The 17,205-nt window shown below is 38.3% G+C and overlaps 2 protein-coding genes across 2 annotated transcripts in view; both read right to left on the reverse strand.

Moving 5' to 3' along the window:
* Positions 1–3,289: 3,289 nt before the first annotated feature.
* LOC124177290 overlaps positions 3,290–17,205 on the reverse strand; it is a 32,267-nt gene continuing 18,351 nt past the window's right edge. The window contains exons 4-12 of the mRNA XM_046559484.1: positions 14,693–14,813; positions 13,859–14,024; positions 7,316–7,509; positions 7,026–7,195; positions 6,761–6,943; positions 6,600–6,678; positions 6,330–6,508; positions 4,422–4,610; positions 3,290–3,639 (exon numbers count right to left, since the gene is read on the reverse strand). Coding sequence (XP_046415440.1) covers positions 3,573–3,639; positions 4,422–4,610; positions 6,330–6,508; positions 6,600–6,678; positions 6,761–6,943; positions 7,026–7,195; positions 7,316–7,509; positions 13,859–14,024; positions 14,693–14,813 — 1,348 coding nt within the window. The 3' untranslated portion in view covers positions 3,290–3,572. The remainder of the gene's footprint in view (positions 3,640–4,421; positions 4,611–6,329; positions 6,509–6,599; positions 6,679–6,760; positions 6,944–7,025; positions 7,196–7,315; positions 7,510–13,858; positions 14,025–14,692; positions 14,814–17,205) is intronic.
* LOC124177292 (probable small nuclear ribonucleoprotein E) lies at positions 8,092–8,928 on the reverse strand. Its single transcript, XM_046559486.1, has one exon. It carries the CDS (start codon positions 8,794–8,796, stop codon positions 8,512–8,514), a length of 285 nt encoding a protein of 94 aa, XP_046415442.1. The 5' UTR covers positions 8,797–8,928; the 3' UTR covers positions 8,092–8,511.

The following is a 17,205-nucleotide window of genomic DNA, read 5'->3' on the forward strand; positions in this document are numbered from 1 at the left end:
TTACAACCCTTAAAACTATAATGATAAATTGATTCTGTGTATATAACCTGAAACAATCGTGTGCAAAGTAATTACAAAAGCTTTGTCTGCAACGGCTTTAATCATCTTTTATCATTCCAGTTTTTTACGTAAGGTGTAACAGAGGTAGCCAACTCATCATCTGGTTAAAATTTGGCGTTAATCGTAACATTTTCCTCACAGGTATATAATATTCGATATTCAGCGTAAATGCGCATTATAGACAGTTAATTAACCGTGTAATTATGAGAAGTAGAGCGATATGGATGATTTTTTCCGACAACCAATTCAACCGCAATAACCTATAACACACACCTGATTGATTGCGATGCATGCGGTTAATTACTTTTGGTCAAAATTAATAGAAATCAAAGGATACTACAATATGAGCAGTAGCAGTATGGCAAGAGCAGCATACGCGGCAGTAATAATGAAAATAATTCACGTTAATTGGAGGGTAATTAAGAGAAGACTTCGGGTTCATAAAGCGATCGTCGATCCATATCCAAACCGCGGCATTATATTCGTAAAAAACTAATTTCGCTCTCCAGTGAAGGCGACCTAACTTGTGTACGAGCATAGTACACTCGATGCTGTACGGTCTCTGCAGGCTGGTCATCCGGGCGATGATTAATAAGCTCGTTTTAGGCCCAGTCGATTAGAGAAGGCCGATCCGCCGGCATGCAGCCAAAAAAGACGTAGCGGAGCCCTAACTCGGATCGAGAGTCATCCGTGTCAACAGAACGTTAAGTAGCGCCGCACTTCACCGAAAATTTAATTAAAACTTCAACCGTCTTCGGGCCAATTAATTAAAAACTACAAGACAGCGCTGCTGCAGGTATACACATAATATAATCGGTAAGAAACCATACACCTACCTACCTATCTACCCCGTTTTTACTGTTCCCACGGAACAGATATACGAATTTGTTTCTTTTTATTCTGTTTCATTTCGTTTTGTTTTTACTGTTTCTTCTTTCGTTTATTTGACTTTCAGTTTTTTCTTACTTTAATACAATTTTTTCCCGATCTATGAGAGATACGAGTAAGTGATTAGCTGGTATACATATTTATATGTATGCCTCCACGTAAGTATATATATATATTTGTACAAAACTATACGCGGGTAGCTTGTCTTTATAGCCTCAATCTTCCGTTGTTATTAGGTATACAGTATATCGGGTTATTTCGTTTACGGAATGTCGTGTGAGCAGTTCATAGTAGGATTTATCCGCCTGAAGTTAAGCAACTCAGGTTACACATCAACGACAACCGCCTGTAATTCGGCAACCGACGGTACATTTTATCGATCGTCATTTATCTCGTTGAATTACGATTGGCCGACTCTTCGCAATCTCACCAATCGTGGACCTTGAAACAAATGACAATCGGTAAGAATGTACCCTGAATTGCATACAGACAGGCGGATTCACCCCGTGTTAACCTGTCTATGAGATATTTCCACGAAACAACCCGGTATATGCGCACCCACGGTCATAGACAATAAAAATTCAAAATCACTTGCGAGCAATGAGCAGAAAGAGCTGGTCTGGCTTATTCACCTTGCACCCAGCCAACGCATCGTCACGATATTCTCGCATGTAAGGATCGCGCAGCGCGTGTAGTTCAAGTCGGGTATACATCCCGTAGCCTTACATATAAATCCATGGTTTATGTGACCGGGGTTCAGGAGGTTAGAGTGGTTTTAACTTATCGTTCACCTTGCTTTATTAAACACGTTTCTCTTATAGGGACGAATGCTGTTACTACTGAATAATTATCGTGTCGTTGCGTGAGATTATACGAATTATAAGTGGGTTTATTATTCTATAGTATATATTTATTGTTATTTCATTCGATTATGTTTTTTTCTGTTTGAGTTTCCATAGTCCTGCAAGAATGTTGCGCTCTTCGGAGTGAGCTTCGGTTTGAACTATTCTTAGTTGTAAATTATCTTACATCCGCATACGTTTAAGGTCGAGTCTTAATTCTTCGCACACCGATTGTATAACCAACATTTGCAGTAAATATAACCCCCGAATTACAGATGTATTCGTCATTTGCGAAACATGTACTGAATTCACATCATTACGAAAAATCAAATTCATCTTGACAAAGAATTGATAACTTGTAATTAATTCGAATCAAGTATCATTACATAGTTAGAATTCGGATTTATAATATCGAAGACTACCACTTATTGAAAGAACCATCTTACCTCTAGACAATCGTATTTAATTATGAAGCAAGAGTAATTTTCAATGGAATCCAATACCGCAGAGTGTAAAGTAAAATCACGAAATTAAATAGGAGCATTACAATCTGCGCAAAGTTTCCTGGTCATCGCGATTCAGATTAATTACCTATAACGATTAACTGATCATTGTTTTTAATACCAAATTGGTTAACAAGGCCACGTCATACAATGTTGAATACCAATAGACAAACCTGTTTGTATTCATAGCCTAGCCATTTTATTAGTTTTCATTTTTTTGAACAACACGTACACCCGTTCGATTTTAATATTGGGGGAACGAAACTTACTACAAGTCGCCTCCTTATCCTATTTTGATTGAGTTCCGATATATATGGTAGACATCGTTCAATTTGGATAAACCATGAATAATCGTGAATAGCTTTTGACCATTATCAAAATTCGACGATAATGTAGATGAGTTTGTGAAACCTCAACGTTTTGACCATACGTGTCAAAAAGACGGCTAAAATATAACTCAAAAAGAGTTGATGTGTATATCGTATACTCGAAAGATATCATATTTTACTGCAATTCGCCATGTGATAACTGAACAAAAATTGTTCTAAATTTTGTTTCCTGTCCCGTTGCAGGGGATCCAAGTTGACCCTGGAAAAGGCAGCAACAGCGTGCAGGGGCAACGAGTTTTAAATTTATGCCGGTTCTTGTAGGGCCAAAGTGTCTCCTCAGTCGCGGGGCCACGACACGAACACTACGTTTTGAACGCCGATTCTCAGGAGATACGGCCGCCGCAGCACGGCTATTATTTATTAATTAAACGAATTTATGGACCCTAAAACGTCGCAGTTCCACATAGGGGGCCCCAGTTCTTTTACCAGATCACCCCAGACAAATTACTCTTAACTCATCTGCGCTTGAGAAAACAATAAACAGAAAATAAGTCTTACCGAATTTATTCCGCGTTTAATGAATTTTACATTCTAGAAACATGAATCAAGACAAGTTTTGGAAGAAAAAAAAAATGAATATCGTAACGGCAACGCTACAATTATTCAGGGTATTGTTTTATTGTTTTCGTTTATTTATTTATTTTTCTTTTTTTTGTACCAGTCACATGTCACAATATTTACAATATAACGTAACATACTACAATCTACATACGTAATACAAATAAAATCACATATTACTAAACTTAAAATATGATACCTAACCTAACTACAGCGATGGAACATAACGCGACCAAAACAAAAGCTGAATTTCAGTTTCTCTGAAGGTTGTAAATGGATCGCAGAACATCGAACGAGTACCGAGTGTCGTTGATTGTTTACATCGTGATCAGCTATCTGCAGCCAGTCGCTTTCGAGCTGCGTCGGCGATCGGAACTCCGTGCGAAAATTAGAGCTGGCCTAGGTTTTGCGATAACGCTAGGAAAGTATATCTTGAGAAGAACAGCGAAGGCTGTGCGGATCGCCATTTCTGATTCAGACGGTGAAATGCGAAGCGTTCCTAACATCAACGTTCGACACTCTCACAGCGTCGATATTCGCCATAAATCACGAACTTTTGTGCGATAGGTTCCTTGCTTTCGCCGAAATTATTTGGAATGATTTAGAGTGGAGATAAGCCGTTAAAATCTCGGCACTCAAGTGTTGGATGCCATGGCGTTTTCGGTGGTGAGAAATTTGTCGCGACTTTGGTAATTCATTCTACGATAATTTCAATCCAATAGCAAAGGCGAGCCGGATTTGACAGGGTTTGATCTACACTAATGGATATCATACAAAAACGTATTACAAAAATATAACGTATAACTACTGGCAAAACCAGTTTCACAAACACGGACGTATACCATTTCGCATAAATCTTAAATTCAATGATATTCCGTACAAATTTTTCGATCATAAAATTAATATTTAACATGTTTCATTTTTATTTTAAATAAAAATACATATTCATCACTCAATGTATGTCTGAATGTGAAAATAATCAAACCTGATTTCAAACGTGAAAGAATAAGAAAACGTTTGTACTATTTCTCGTCGAGTTTTGGCGGACGAACTAATCAACTAAAGATATTAAAATAGTGTGAAGTGAATGCAAGAGTGGGCAGTGTTTGTTCGTTGTTTACATCAGGTGCACTGTCGATGAGATTTTTAAAAAACCAGTGCCTTAATATCGAACAGATTACTTAACACCAGTATGATTCAGAGTGAATACTTCATAGTCTAGGACCGTGAAGTGGTAATCCCCCATCAAGATGCTGCTAGATGCATGCTCGCCGTCGTAGCTGTGAGGCAAGTTGCTGTAACTTTCGGTGTTGACGTTGCAGTTGCTGGCTATCAGGAGATCGGCACCCGCGCCAAATATCGGACCGATTCTGAAAAGAAAAGGAAGCAGCAGCCGTTGGTGAGTTGCTAGAATATTTATTGCTTGGTTACCATTCGATGTAAATAGTTTTTCGACGCGACAATTTACACGTTAATAGAACACGTATCGAGAGTTGATAAGTATGTCACATGTACTCACGCCCGAGGAAAAGATAGGAATTTGACTTATCGAAACAAGAAAGAATTTCGGATTTCTACTTTATCGATTATTTCGTTTTTGGCATACTAATCGGCAGATATGCAATGTTTTTGAATTTTTGAAGGTACTGAATAGGTATGCATACGGGATATTCCAGGTCAAATCGAACGCTCGGCATCCCTGACTCATTTTAATCCGATTGCCCTTTCACACAGTAAAAGTACATATTGAAAGCATGGACTTTGAATTTTTTCAGATTTTTTCGACACATGATTTCTTCGCAACTCATCCAATGAATTGATTTAAACAATGTTTTGATTTTTCATACCTATAAAACCTGGACGACATGTGAAAATTTTAGGTTTTCTTATGAACTTCTTGAGAGTATTTTTAGGATTTTTCATAACCCGTTTCAGTCTAGTATTGATAGAAAATACGCACAAAGTGTTCGTAACTGTAAAGTGCCCTAATCGAATGGGCTACAATTTGTACACAGCGTGCCGTCTTCGCTGCGAAATGTTGTCTGAAAATTTCATAGTGGACAGTGCAGTGGTTCAGAATATATATCAACAAATATTCACACAATGGCGAGAATTCGGTTCAAACTTCGCGGCGCGGCAAGCATTTGTTTACCCTGCGCGTTGCACTTCTGCGCGCTCGAGCGCGATCTTCAATTGTTACGGGAGTTGTTTATAACCTCAGTCGACTTTTTCTATCATTTATTACGATTCCTGACATGATGTGGGAGTTCCGTACTGCCGGACAATATTTTTTAAACGTATTCATCCAAGGTAAGAATTCAACGATGTGTTGCCTATCGGAATACCGAGTGTATAACTTTTACCATTCGTACCGCCATTATTATAGTACGTATGCATGAGAAATTTCACGGTTCCATGTAAACTATTACTTGTAACTTCTGAACTACTTTTCCCACCACTGCGAAACTTATAGACAATCTTTGTTATTGAAAATGAAATGCTGTGTAAAAATTTCAGCCGATTCGATTAAGGCACCATTTTGTTACAGAATATTTTAGAAGATTGTTCATCAAAACTATACTTTAACGGGGCACGTAAAATTGTGTTTAGAAATTTCATACAAAGATGCGAAACTTTTGCATAGGAAAATGAGAAATTGTCAGAAGTTCATTTTTTGACGAGCTGTGATAAGAAAATGCTTGGTCAGGAAAATCTGAAAAAATTCAGTTTTGATGCTTTCAATACGAACTTCAAGTGAGTAAAAGGGCGAAAACGTCAAAAGTGGTCAGGGAAAAAATCTCGTTTTTTCGTTCGATGAATCGATGAGTCGATATAATTATAGTGACACTATAAGCGTTTTATGAATTAGCATTCGATTTGGTACTTTTCAGTAGAATAATTCAATGCCTTGGTGAAATAATGAAGATTATTTCATAACGAACAGATCTAATAACTGTTAAAAAAAAATTAACATCAAATTGGCAAATTCTGTGAATGTGACATTGACTAAAATTTAGTGTTGAAAGAAAATTGAAAGCCAACAGCATTAGACATTGTCAAGTCAGATAGTTCGAGAAATTGCCTCTTACTCTGGATGGTAGCAAATTGCGAATGGTTTTTTGACGATGTCGTATTTCGTGGGTGGGACATCTTGGTTGTTGGTCAGTGTGAAGAGGAAGGCTTTTTCCGATGAGACGTAATACCCCTTCGTAGTAATCTTTCCCCAAGGAACATCGCTGAATCCTCCACATATTTCACCACGTCCTCCCTGAAATTGGAAAGTCAAGAAGCGTTGTTTTACTAAAACCATATTCGGGGTTCTCGTTGGTTTTATTTGGTTTAAAATCAATAAATCATACCATAACTAGAACATATGTGGGAAAGATGCCGTCGCAGTGTCGATGAAAGGATGCTGCTGAGTAACCGTGATTCGAAGCTCTGGAAAAATTAGAAAACTCAATGTAACGCAGTCATGAGTTGTGCTGCAAACACTCCTCAGCGGATTGCTAAAAAAACTCACCTATAAATGAGTCTCCACGTCTGTTTCTGAATGCCGTACCACTGATTCAAGAGTCGCTGGAAGGCAATTTTGTCTCGCGACAATATTTGGGATCCTGGAAACAGGATGAGACTGACTCTCGGCTGGAGTCTCTTGTCCGAGCATATTTCTGCATACTTGTTCGGTAGGGCGGCATATCTGTACCTTCAAATAAAACAGGGCAATATTCAGTCAAGTCAGCGAGCACGATTCTGATAGTTTTCATTTCTCAGCGTACTGAACACACCTCTCTAAAGATAATTCCATCGGCACAGCTCCGGTCGGTTCAACTTCCTCTGCGAATACTTGACTGTCGATCAGGAGAAGGCGAACGTAATTGATAACGCCAGACAAGTGCTGGCAAACTCGAACTCTTTCTTCCTCGGTCCAGTGCTGAGTAGGCTGAGTAACTCCTGCCTGAAATGTAAAATTTTGTAATCTGTTTTTTCAACACGAGTTAATCATAGCAGATTCAGCTTTTTGGAACATTCCGCAAATTGGATGTGGAAGAACTATCGATAATACTGAAGCTCGAACCTGGTACTTTGCCCAGCTTAGAACTGCCCTCCAAACATCCTCTTCTTCGAGTGCAAGGTAATCGGATGCAATCAGCTTGATCAATGCATCTTTTGGCAGGGTACAAAACGACGTCGTTTTTACCGTTTCGACCGCATTCTCACCGATAAAAGCATAACAGCGGTCTATAAACGTCGAGCAGGCACTTTTTCCACCTACGTTTAACATCAAGAGTAATTATTTTTTGGCCCACTTCTCGCAACTCCATAGATACATGTTAATTAAGTGAACAAAAATGCCGTCTTTGCTCACTTTTGTTTGAAACCTAGGATTTCGAAGTTCGATATGAATATTTTTCTGTCAGTCAGCAATTATTTACAATTTGTTAGAACGCTTTCGTCTCCTGAATCCTCTATTTTTTGCTGACACACGAGTATCTAGAAAAGAACCTACCCAAAGTTCTGATTGACTATCTTTGATAGAGAACTCATTTGGCTGCCAATATGGAAATTTCGTACGTAACATTTCAAGATTTTAAGCAACTTAGGTAACTTTAAACTGTGCAAATAAGCTCGATTGATTGCGACTTAGAGTACATAGCAAAGTGCGGGTAAGCATGGAACAAGACATAGAATTCGAATATCCTCTTTAACTAAGAGGCGACTCGAGTCGACGGAGTTGGATTTTTGTACAGTGTTGTTAAATCCATAAACAATAATAGATCAGTGATTCAGGTAAAAGAATAGGTAGATAAAAAAACAGGTATAAAATAAGTCTAGGAATAAACACACGCAACGTGAAATTTGTACTGTTTTTATTGAACACAACGAGTCGAGGCGATGAGAATTTGATCACAGCGAGAGAGAGATATCATATAGTTGATTTGAAACTTTTGCAAATATGCATATTACAATTTGATTATTTCGATGAGTACATAGTAAGTTAATATGCTAGATGAGTCGACTCGTTCTGAATCGGAATGAAATAATACAAATTCAATTAAACACTGTGCCCTAATCCTAAGCTTTAAAACTATTTAAATTACAAGTGGTCGCGTTCTTTCTTCGTCGACGGTTTCGACCCTGAGTAAATTTCGCTCTTCGCCGCTCTTCTTTCCCGTCGTTCTTGTCTCCGAACTTCCAACGATGCGCGCCGCGCGCGCCGGTTTCTAATTTTTTAGGTTAGGATAGGTTATGTTGCCGCTCTCTCTTCCCGTTCTAGTTCGCACCGGGGTTCGTATTCTGTATAAGGGTGATGTTGTCCCCCTTCAGCATTATCCTACCCAGCTGTTTTCTGTTCTTCGTTTTGACGTGATACTCCTCGGCATCGTCAAGGACGAGATTCATGTACTCGTCAAAGCCGACAATGTGACCCTCGATCCTCAGGTTGATGTTTTCAAAGAGCCAGACTTGTACTCGGGAGCGATTCTGCAGATATCGAAATATCAGGTTTATCGGCTGCACCATAACCTTCTGCACTTTTGGCGGTCCTTTGTACGACATTTTTGCGAGTCTTTGAGATTGCCCGTCACTTTTTTAAACGTAAGCTTCAGTTTTAAACAAATTCGGCCGATACGTTGACACCGCGTAAACCAAGACGCGTTGTATGCTGGGATCTGAATAACGAATATGGCCGCCGCGATGAGCCTGGCGGCACTTTTTCAATTTAAGCTATTTAAGCCCGTCGGCAAGTGGCGCTGCACCGTTTGGTGGAAGCATGTCGAACTAGCGCAGCAACATTACGGTTGATATAAAGGATCGTTGCATCGTCGCCGCGTTTGGAATGTTATCTTACGTCGATTTTCTGACACAACTCGACGTCAAGGGATTTCATTGGTCGAATCTAACGGAATACGCCAATAAAATGAATTGGTGTTGTGTTGTGTCAGAAAATTGACGTAAAAGGCAAGCGGCCATATGCTTTTATATTTTATGACCGCGACGCGCCAAAATTTGAATAGATTTCACGAAATTTTTTATTAATAAATATTTCTACATTCAAGCGATGTATTAATGGAAATTTATTGATATCAAATGACAAATAACAATTTGTACTTAATAAGAAATACATGGTTGCATGTAAAACGTTTCAATGAGTCGTTTTTGAATGGTTGAAACCGATTACTTTACTTTTATATGGTGAAAATGAGCAAGAAATGAGCATTTTGTAAAAATATAATAATTTTTTTAATTTCATTGTAGATTTGTGTATTTCGTTTTGATAGCTAGCCAAAAATTGTGATTGTACATGAATTTTGTGAAAAAAATGTGAATTAGATATCCATATTATGCTGCAAATTTATGGGAAATCTGAAAATTCAATGTCCACATGACTAAGCAAATTTTCGAAATACGTATTGTTGATATTTGGCAAATGACGTAAGTTTAATTTCATGGATTCTTAGTCCAAAAAGTAAATACTTTTTCGTGCAAGTAAATATTTGTCAAAATTGTAAAACTGCGATTCGTGAAAATTTATTATTGAACAGAGAAATGTGTTCCAGTTTTCAGATTTCTGCTCACAAATTTTTTGCAACACAATTATTTTTACTCTGTCGTAAAATAACGGTTAAATGTGAAGCTGATCATTTTTGCAATGACTTAAAAACAGTTAAACGAAATGTCAAAATAAATCACGTTACTGAAAAAATGAAGAAAAGTAACTTTTTTCTACATAAAAAATGTTCAATTTCTCAATGACATCGCTTTGCCATTCGTTATCCACAACGATTTGAACAACGTGGCGAATACAATAAATCACAACGCGTATTCCATCCACAGTGTAATACGCGACCTTTCTGCTGAACATTCAACTTTGATTCACGCTGGTGGAATCAGAGGCAACTCCACGGATACTGCGCAACAATACAACCTACTGCTAAACGTAGCATTACGTGACCTGTGACACTCGGAAAACAAAGACCTTTTAACCTCCGAACATGTATTATATATATTTAGTCATACAAGAATGCCTTATATACCTACAACTACGGCATGCGCATATCGCCTGAAATTATACAGAGGAGCTTTACGAATTTCTGGCACGTAAAGGATTAAGGTTTAACGGTAGTGACATGGAACGACATTTCACTCACGCCTAACGATGCCGGATGAAATCTCTCCCCTTTTCTCTGTCCTTCTCTTTCCTTCGCGTCCAGCTGTATCGGCGAAGCCGTAATACATGTACACGTATATATAATATATAGTGCAGATACCACTTCTTGCCCATACATCGAGATTAAAATAATGAAGATTGATGGGGACTCAAGAATGTCACCTTTTTAGCCGTCGCCCTCGATCTTCCCTTCTTTCTCTCACTCACTCACTCACTCTCTTTCTCTCCGAATCCCTGGCACGCGGAAAAAGGGGTACCTGGTCATTTTTTCTCTCTCCATTACTTCTTTTTGAACTGCATTACATAGTCAATTTTTCAACCAACTTCCATATCTCTACACCAGTAGAACCTCGGTTATACGAACTTGCGATGATCCGAACCATGACTTGATTTATCCGAGCTCTGGCCCAAAAAATACATTTTTAGTGCGAAAAATACATTATTTCTCGTTAAAAATGTGAAGCAGCCGTTCGTCAATTGACAATAAACGACTATGTAAAACCAAAGTAGTAAAATGATCGTTCAGTGTTTGAAAGAGGTTGAATATGTATTTGAATGTTTAATACGGACTGTTTGTCGATTTAAATTTGTGTAGTATATATTATTATACCTTAAGATAAAAAATTCATTTCGGTTATCCGAACTTTTGATTATCCGAACTAGGCTCGATTCCAATTAGTTCCGATCATCGAGGTTCTACTGTAGTGTAGATACATATTATACATACATCGAATTACACGGGGGTAAGAAAATTTCCACGCTGTGGCAAATTTATGTCCAGTGTTAATTAAATTCAGCGTTGCTGTTTCGAACTACCCGGTGAAAGGATTTCTGGATATTCGTGGAATTTTCTATTTCGATCCGGTTCGACTCAGTTCAAAATGAATACCTGTGAAATACAAAAGCTTTACAACCAACCCTCGTTGAAACACGCGTATTGATAGTGATATTTGCTTTGTGAAGGCTGCTCATTTTTATTTCTTGTATTTCGAAAATCTCTTTTCGACTGCATATTCATAAATGAAAATACGCGGATAACCGATTTCGAGTACAACGCGTTATGCCCGACGAGATGTAAGCGATGTATTAGTTCGAAGGGTGGCTTTTAATTCTCACCCCGGCATCACGCGTACCTAATTTCTCTACTCGTTTATCAATTTTTTTTTTTCTTTTTTTTCTCATCGGGGTGGCTTACAGTCATCCTTCAATATGCCGAAAAGACAAAGAAACCCCTGCAAGGATTAAGCCACGCTCATCATCCCCTTCTATACAGGATTATAGCCTGTAGCACATGAGTCAAGCACTCTGATCGTTTATCCATTAATGACATTTTACAATTTTGAAACGGTGTGGGGATCGGAAGAACAAAAAATTGGAAGAATTATGATGACTCTTAACTCAAAATTTGTCGTATTACTTATTTTAATACTCAGAAATTCAATTCACAAAGAGAATTTGATCCTTTGTTTTATCTTCAGTATACATTAATCACGAAACATATTTTGACGAGTATAGATGAAACTGTATAAAAATATAATTGCATACTGACTAAATCTGTATTTTTGAAAGTGAATCGAACCCCTCCCCATACATTGAGTTCCGTCCAACTTTCATGTTCCCGGCACAATCGCATGGTAATTACCGTAGGGGACGTTTCTGTTGTGGTTCATTATTATAGAACGCGTAGCAATAGGCAGGCAGGTCAATTGACCGTTGAATAATCGAATTGGAGGGTATAACTCACGAATGCGTGGGCTTGTCAGACGCGGATAATCTCATTAAGATTTGACTCCATTATGGCTAATACAATACCGTATACGAGATCAAAGTATCTGCACGAAATTTATGCAGCTACACTTCCGTTGAATTTGTGCAAATGTACGTATCATCTTTTTACAGAGTATATATTCCAAATATTTTCTGTACTCGATTTTCACTCCCGTGAAATGCTAAATTAATTTCACGCATCGGGATCGCCATAACACTCAAAGGTGAAAATTTTCTCCCAAAAACATAAGAATATGTCAACTTTTGACGAGAAGTTTGAGGAATATTGAACTTATATTTTACCGAGATTCGAAGGACTGATTATTTTTTTCAAATTTTGATGAGAACATCTCAATTTTCATAACCACGTTGCTGATGTTGTCCAACCAAAATTTTGACTGTCAAGAAACTAACAGAGAACTGTTGTTAATGTAATTTATTTTCTCAGACCAATTTGAAAATATTCAAACTTTCTTATGAAGCTGAAATTCGTCCTTGCCAATCATTTGTATGAACCGTTGAAAGAGTATGATAACTACAAGGGTTCTAATTCTCATAAGAACTTGAAACCATCCCCAAACAGCACGTTAAAACTAATATTTCCAAAAAAATGGGTAGACTTTTTTGTATGTCCAAGGCTACAGAGTTGGAAATGTATTCGACGCCAACTAAAAGAGATGACAATTTGTTCACTGATTAAAAGTTTTTTGATTAAGTTCCTGCATCGATGCATATCAATTATGAATAATGCCGAACTGTGACTTAATATAATTATCTGCGCAATATTTTTGCCCAGAATATCATCTAAGCGATAAATGCTTTTTTAGAATCCGGAACCCCGTGAAATTAGGTTAAAGGTTACGGAAAGCCATTAGCGGCGTTTGTTTTTTCCCCGTTCTATTTTCGTTTTCCTTTTTATCTCCGGAAGGGGGGGGGGGGGCGAGTTCCGCTTTGTCTTTCGAAGCTTACGAAGCGAGCGGCGAAAGGCGAAAGGCGAAACGTTATTTGGGCGGTTGAGCTCGCTAAAACGGTGAGATTCGGGGAGCCCTTTAGCCCCCTCAAACGCCGCGTACACACAGCGCGATTCGCGGAGTAACAAATGGGGAAAGCCGCGTGATGCGTCCCTTTGTTAAAGGGGAAAATTTACGAAAGCTCAACGTGTCACCCCGCAGGAGCGGAAACGGTGAATCTGAAACCTGTCCCTTCCCCATCGCGCCTTTGTCCGTCTCCGCCGGTTGTGACACTTTGCTAAAAGACCACAATACCGCCTCATAACTCATCGTCGCTGTGCCGATGCTAAAAGAAGGACGAGAAAGGAAAACGAAGTATACAAAGAAAATGCTTTCATTCGATGAAACGAGGGTTAAAATATACACCCGAGGTGCTAAAAGAAATCAAATTTCCCGCGCACTTTGGAAAATTCAAGAATAGTCGTATGTCACCGCTCATGCGAGAAACAGAAATCAAATTTCCCGTGCACCTTAGAAAATTTAAGAATAGTCGTATATCGCCGCTCATGCAAGAAAGAGAAATCAAATTTTCCGCACATATTGAAAAATTTGAGAATAGTCGTATCTCACCGCTCATGTGAGACAGAAAAATCAAATTTCTCGAGCACCTGAGGATATTTAAGTATAGTCGTATCTCACAGCGCTCATAATGTAATTATTTCGATAATATCACCTGGCATGTTATCCTGAGCCTCGAGGGCTGCCGTCAGCAAGGTGCAAGCGTTTCCGGGACTCAGGGTTGACGAAACATGATCCTCGCAACTCCTCCACAATTCTTCGACGCCCAGTTCCTGGGCCAAACCTAGCATCTCGAATATTCCACTGTCCTGTAGCATTATCTATAGGAAAAAATTCAGAAAAAATAAGGTCATCTGAACAATTTCTCAACGGTCAAAACTCTTTTTCAAATTTATAAATTGGATGCGTCGTTGGAAACAGAGCGTGTTACATAGTTGAGTTTTTAGATGCCTTGGACTTCGATATTATAAGTTATCTGAAATTTTTGAGAGAATGGTCACGTAGATAATTTCTAACGAACAAAACCGTTTTTTAAGTTGGAAAATTAGATGCACCGTTGCGATGATGAAAGTATTAAATTTCTTGATGCATAGAAATATTGCCTCATCAAGTTTCAAGATTAGGTCAAAACTAACACTCAACAGTGCTTAGTTAAAAACAAATACACCTGAGAACGAAATATCTATATGAATATTTTTGTAACGAGTATCAGAATTATAGAATAAATATCGAACTTTCGAACGAATTTCAAGGGCAAATTACCAGTGTCAGCTGTGAACACAGTTAATGTTGAATTGTTATGAACATAAACTATAATCAGATAACAGTTGATAATGCACAGATTTTTGAGTACTGACTGCACTGTATATTCTTCTTTATCATGTGGACATTTTTTTATCGCTTCCCATATTTCCGTCAAGATTTTAATATTGAGCAAAAGTCGGAATGTTTTTGATCTTTGCCGAAATATATAATATAAGGCACTCACCTTTCCAGTGTATATGTAATTGATAAACTGTCGGAAAGTTTCCGGGTGCGCATGAGGCATTCTTACGGGTGTTGGATTCCCAGGAGATCCCATCCTTTTCGATGCCGTGAAACTTTTGCACCTGTAACAAACACAAACGAATATTGCACACGCGACGTTGTTCTCTGCAAAACCCTATTTATCTTGTACAGAAAAGGTTACTGAAAAAAATGTTTCCGCCGTGTATTATAATTTTCTTATAAGCCAGTTTGGACGTTTGATTTATGATAAAAATGCTTGGACACTGTATGCATATTTTCGCAACATTCTTGAACGCTTTTCCGATAATACTCTTTCCGATTTGTTCCGCGAAATTTTTTACCAATTTTCAGTGAATAATTTTAGTAGAATTGGACTAAAAAATGCCAACTTCTAAGTTGCAAACGTAGGCGATTAACCTGCTCAATCTGAAATTTCTCTTTATCGAAACCAATGGAAAATTTGGTCCGGTTTTGTCGGCGTATACACCAATTTTTCAAATTTAGTGCCAGAATCTGGCTGCTTTCTTTCATAGCTAGTAACTTTTCTGTCTAGTTCTTTTTGTTCGCATCGTTGCCACGCTCCCGCAAACTGTTTTTTCAGTAACTCTAACAATGTACGAAAGAAAACAGCATCAAATTAGAAAAGTATTTTTTCAATATAAAGTTCAGCCGCAACAATTCTGTCTTACAATTATTACCAGTCCCTGCTGCCTGAAAATCAGAAAACCAATCCTCATTCGAGTAGCACTCTAAAAAAACCAATAATTCCTAAATCTTTGTCCGCTATCAAAGTTAGGGCCGTAAAATAACACGTCTTTGGACGTGAGGTTTCGTTGTTAAAATTTCGCATCGCACTCGAGCCAGATATATATTTACCCAGCGCAAAAGGCAGGGATGCAACGTTCTTAGACGCCCTTTTCTAACGATCCCAGCTGCACGCTGCTCGCAGCCCTGTCTGTCTTCAAACCAAAGTCGAGTCATGCCGACGCGACGCACCACTTCGGCAGGGCTTGCAATATGATGCAAGGGGGTGTGCGCCACCCTTGCACTCGCATACCGTACACACCTCTGCGTCTATGAGGCGTATTACACGTGACTTATTCTCGTTACAAAAGAGCGTAATTGACTTCGTCAGAATAGTCGCTCTCTCTCTCTCTCTCTCTCCCTCTCTCTCTCTCTATCTCTCGCTCTCTCTCTCTCTGCCCTTGTCACCCCGGCATGACAGCAGCGGCTTACTTCCTAGAGAATATTTGAGTACGTATTTTTTTGTTTTATTCTTTCTGTTTTTGAAGAGGAATACGGTGTGTAGCCTATGCGAAAACCACAGATTTTTGCCAAATTTTCAGCAATATATTTGTACTCTCGGGCAGGTGTATTACAGTATTTCCTCTTAATAGGGCTCCTTTTAATAGACACCCTCTCAATAGGACCCTTCCCAATAGGGCCCATCTCAATGGAGCCCCTCTCAATGGGAACACTCTCAATAGGTTTAGAATCGGTGAAAAAAAAACTGTCACCTGAGACACAAAACCGCATTGACGTGAATGAGACTGGGCCCTATTCGGAGGGAATACTATTATAGCTTTTTTTCTTTCTTTTCAACCAGATATCATACTGAAATTCATAAAAACAGCATCGTCGATGCGTAAATAAATCATCGTAACTCAACACTCACTGACAAAGAAATACAAATGTTTGATCTTGTGTTATTCAGTTAGTTTATATAAAAATTCAACAAAACAGGGTGTTGATATTTTTGAGTCGAGAAAATCAATAACTAAAAGCTGGTGATCGAATTCTCAAAAAACATCAAAACAGCAAATACACGTAAGGGGCCATTCAAATGTTACGTGACGCTATTATCAGCCATTTTGGATCCCCCCCTCACCTCTCGTTTGGGCCCTATGAGTATCGTAAAATCACTGCAAAAATTTGGCAAAAGTTTTGGAAACTTAACGGATATCCAGCTTATACTGTGACGAACATCGAAACAGGTTGATTTTTAGGAATTAATTTGACAAAAACTACCGATGCAAGGTTAATAATTTTTTGATACCAACTTTGTAAACGTTGAGGAGTTTGTTCAAAACTTTTTATCGGAAGAAAATATTATTCCTTAAAGATTTGTCTATTTACGCTTATCGATGATTTTTATGCACAGTTGATCGATGTTCATAACATCGCAAGTACCGGTGGTCCGATATAAAAATAAAAAAATAAGCTCATCAACTTCATCGTATTGGCTTTCGGCTGACAAAGTTTTTTTTTCTCCTTCACTCTTTGGCGACGAGAAAAAAATTCTTGAAAATTCGAACAAATGTCATTTCATCGATTACATCTCGACAAAAACGTGTTTAAAATTTCAACCGTTGAAAGCCTTTTTTTTTAAGGACAAACAATGAATAATATTGCGTCAACAATTTCACTGCAGGTTAATCCCCGAAACATTGACGTAGTCATCGTTTCAAAATACACAATGACTTTTCAAACGAA

This window comes from Neodiprion fabricii, chromosome 3, assembly GCF_021155785.1.
Source record: "Neodiprion fabricii isolate iyNeoFabr1 chromosome 3, iyNeoFabr1.1, whole genome shotgun sequence".
NCBI lineage: Eukaryota > Metazoa > Arthropoda > Insecta > Hymenoptera > Diprionidae > Neodiprion > Neodiprion fabricii.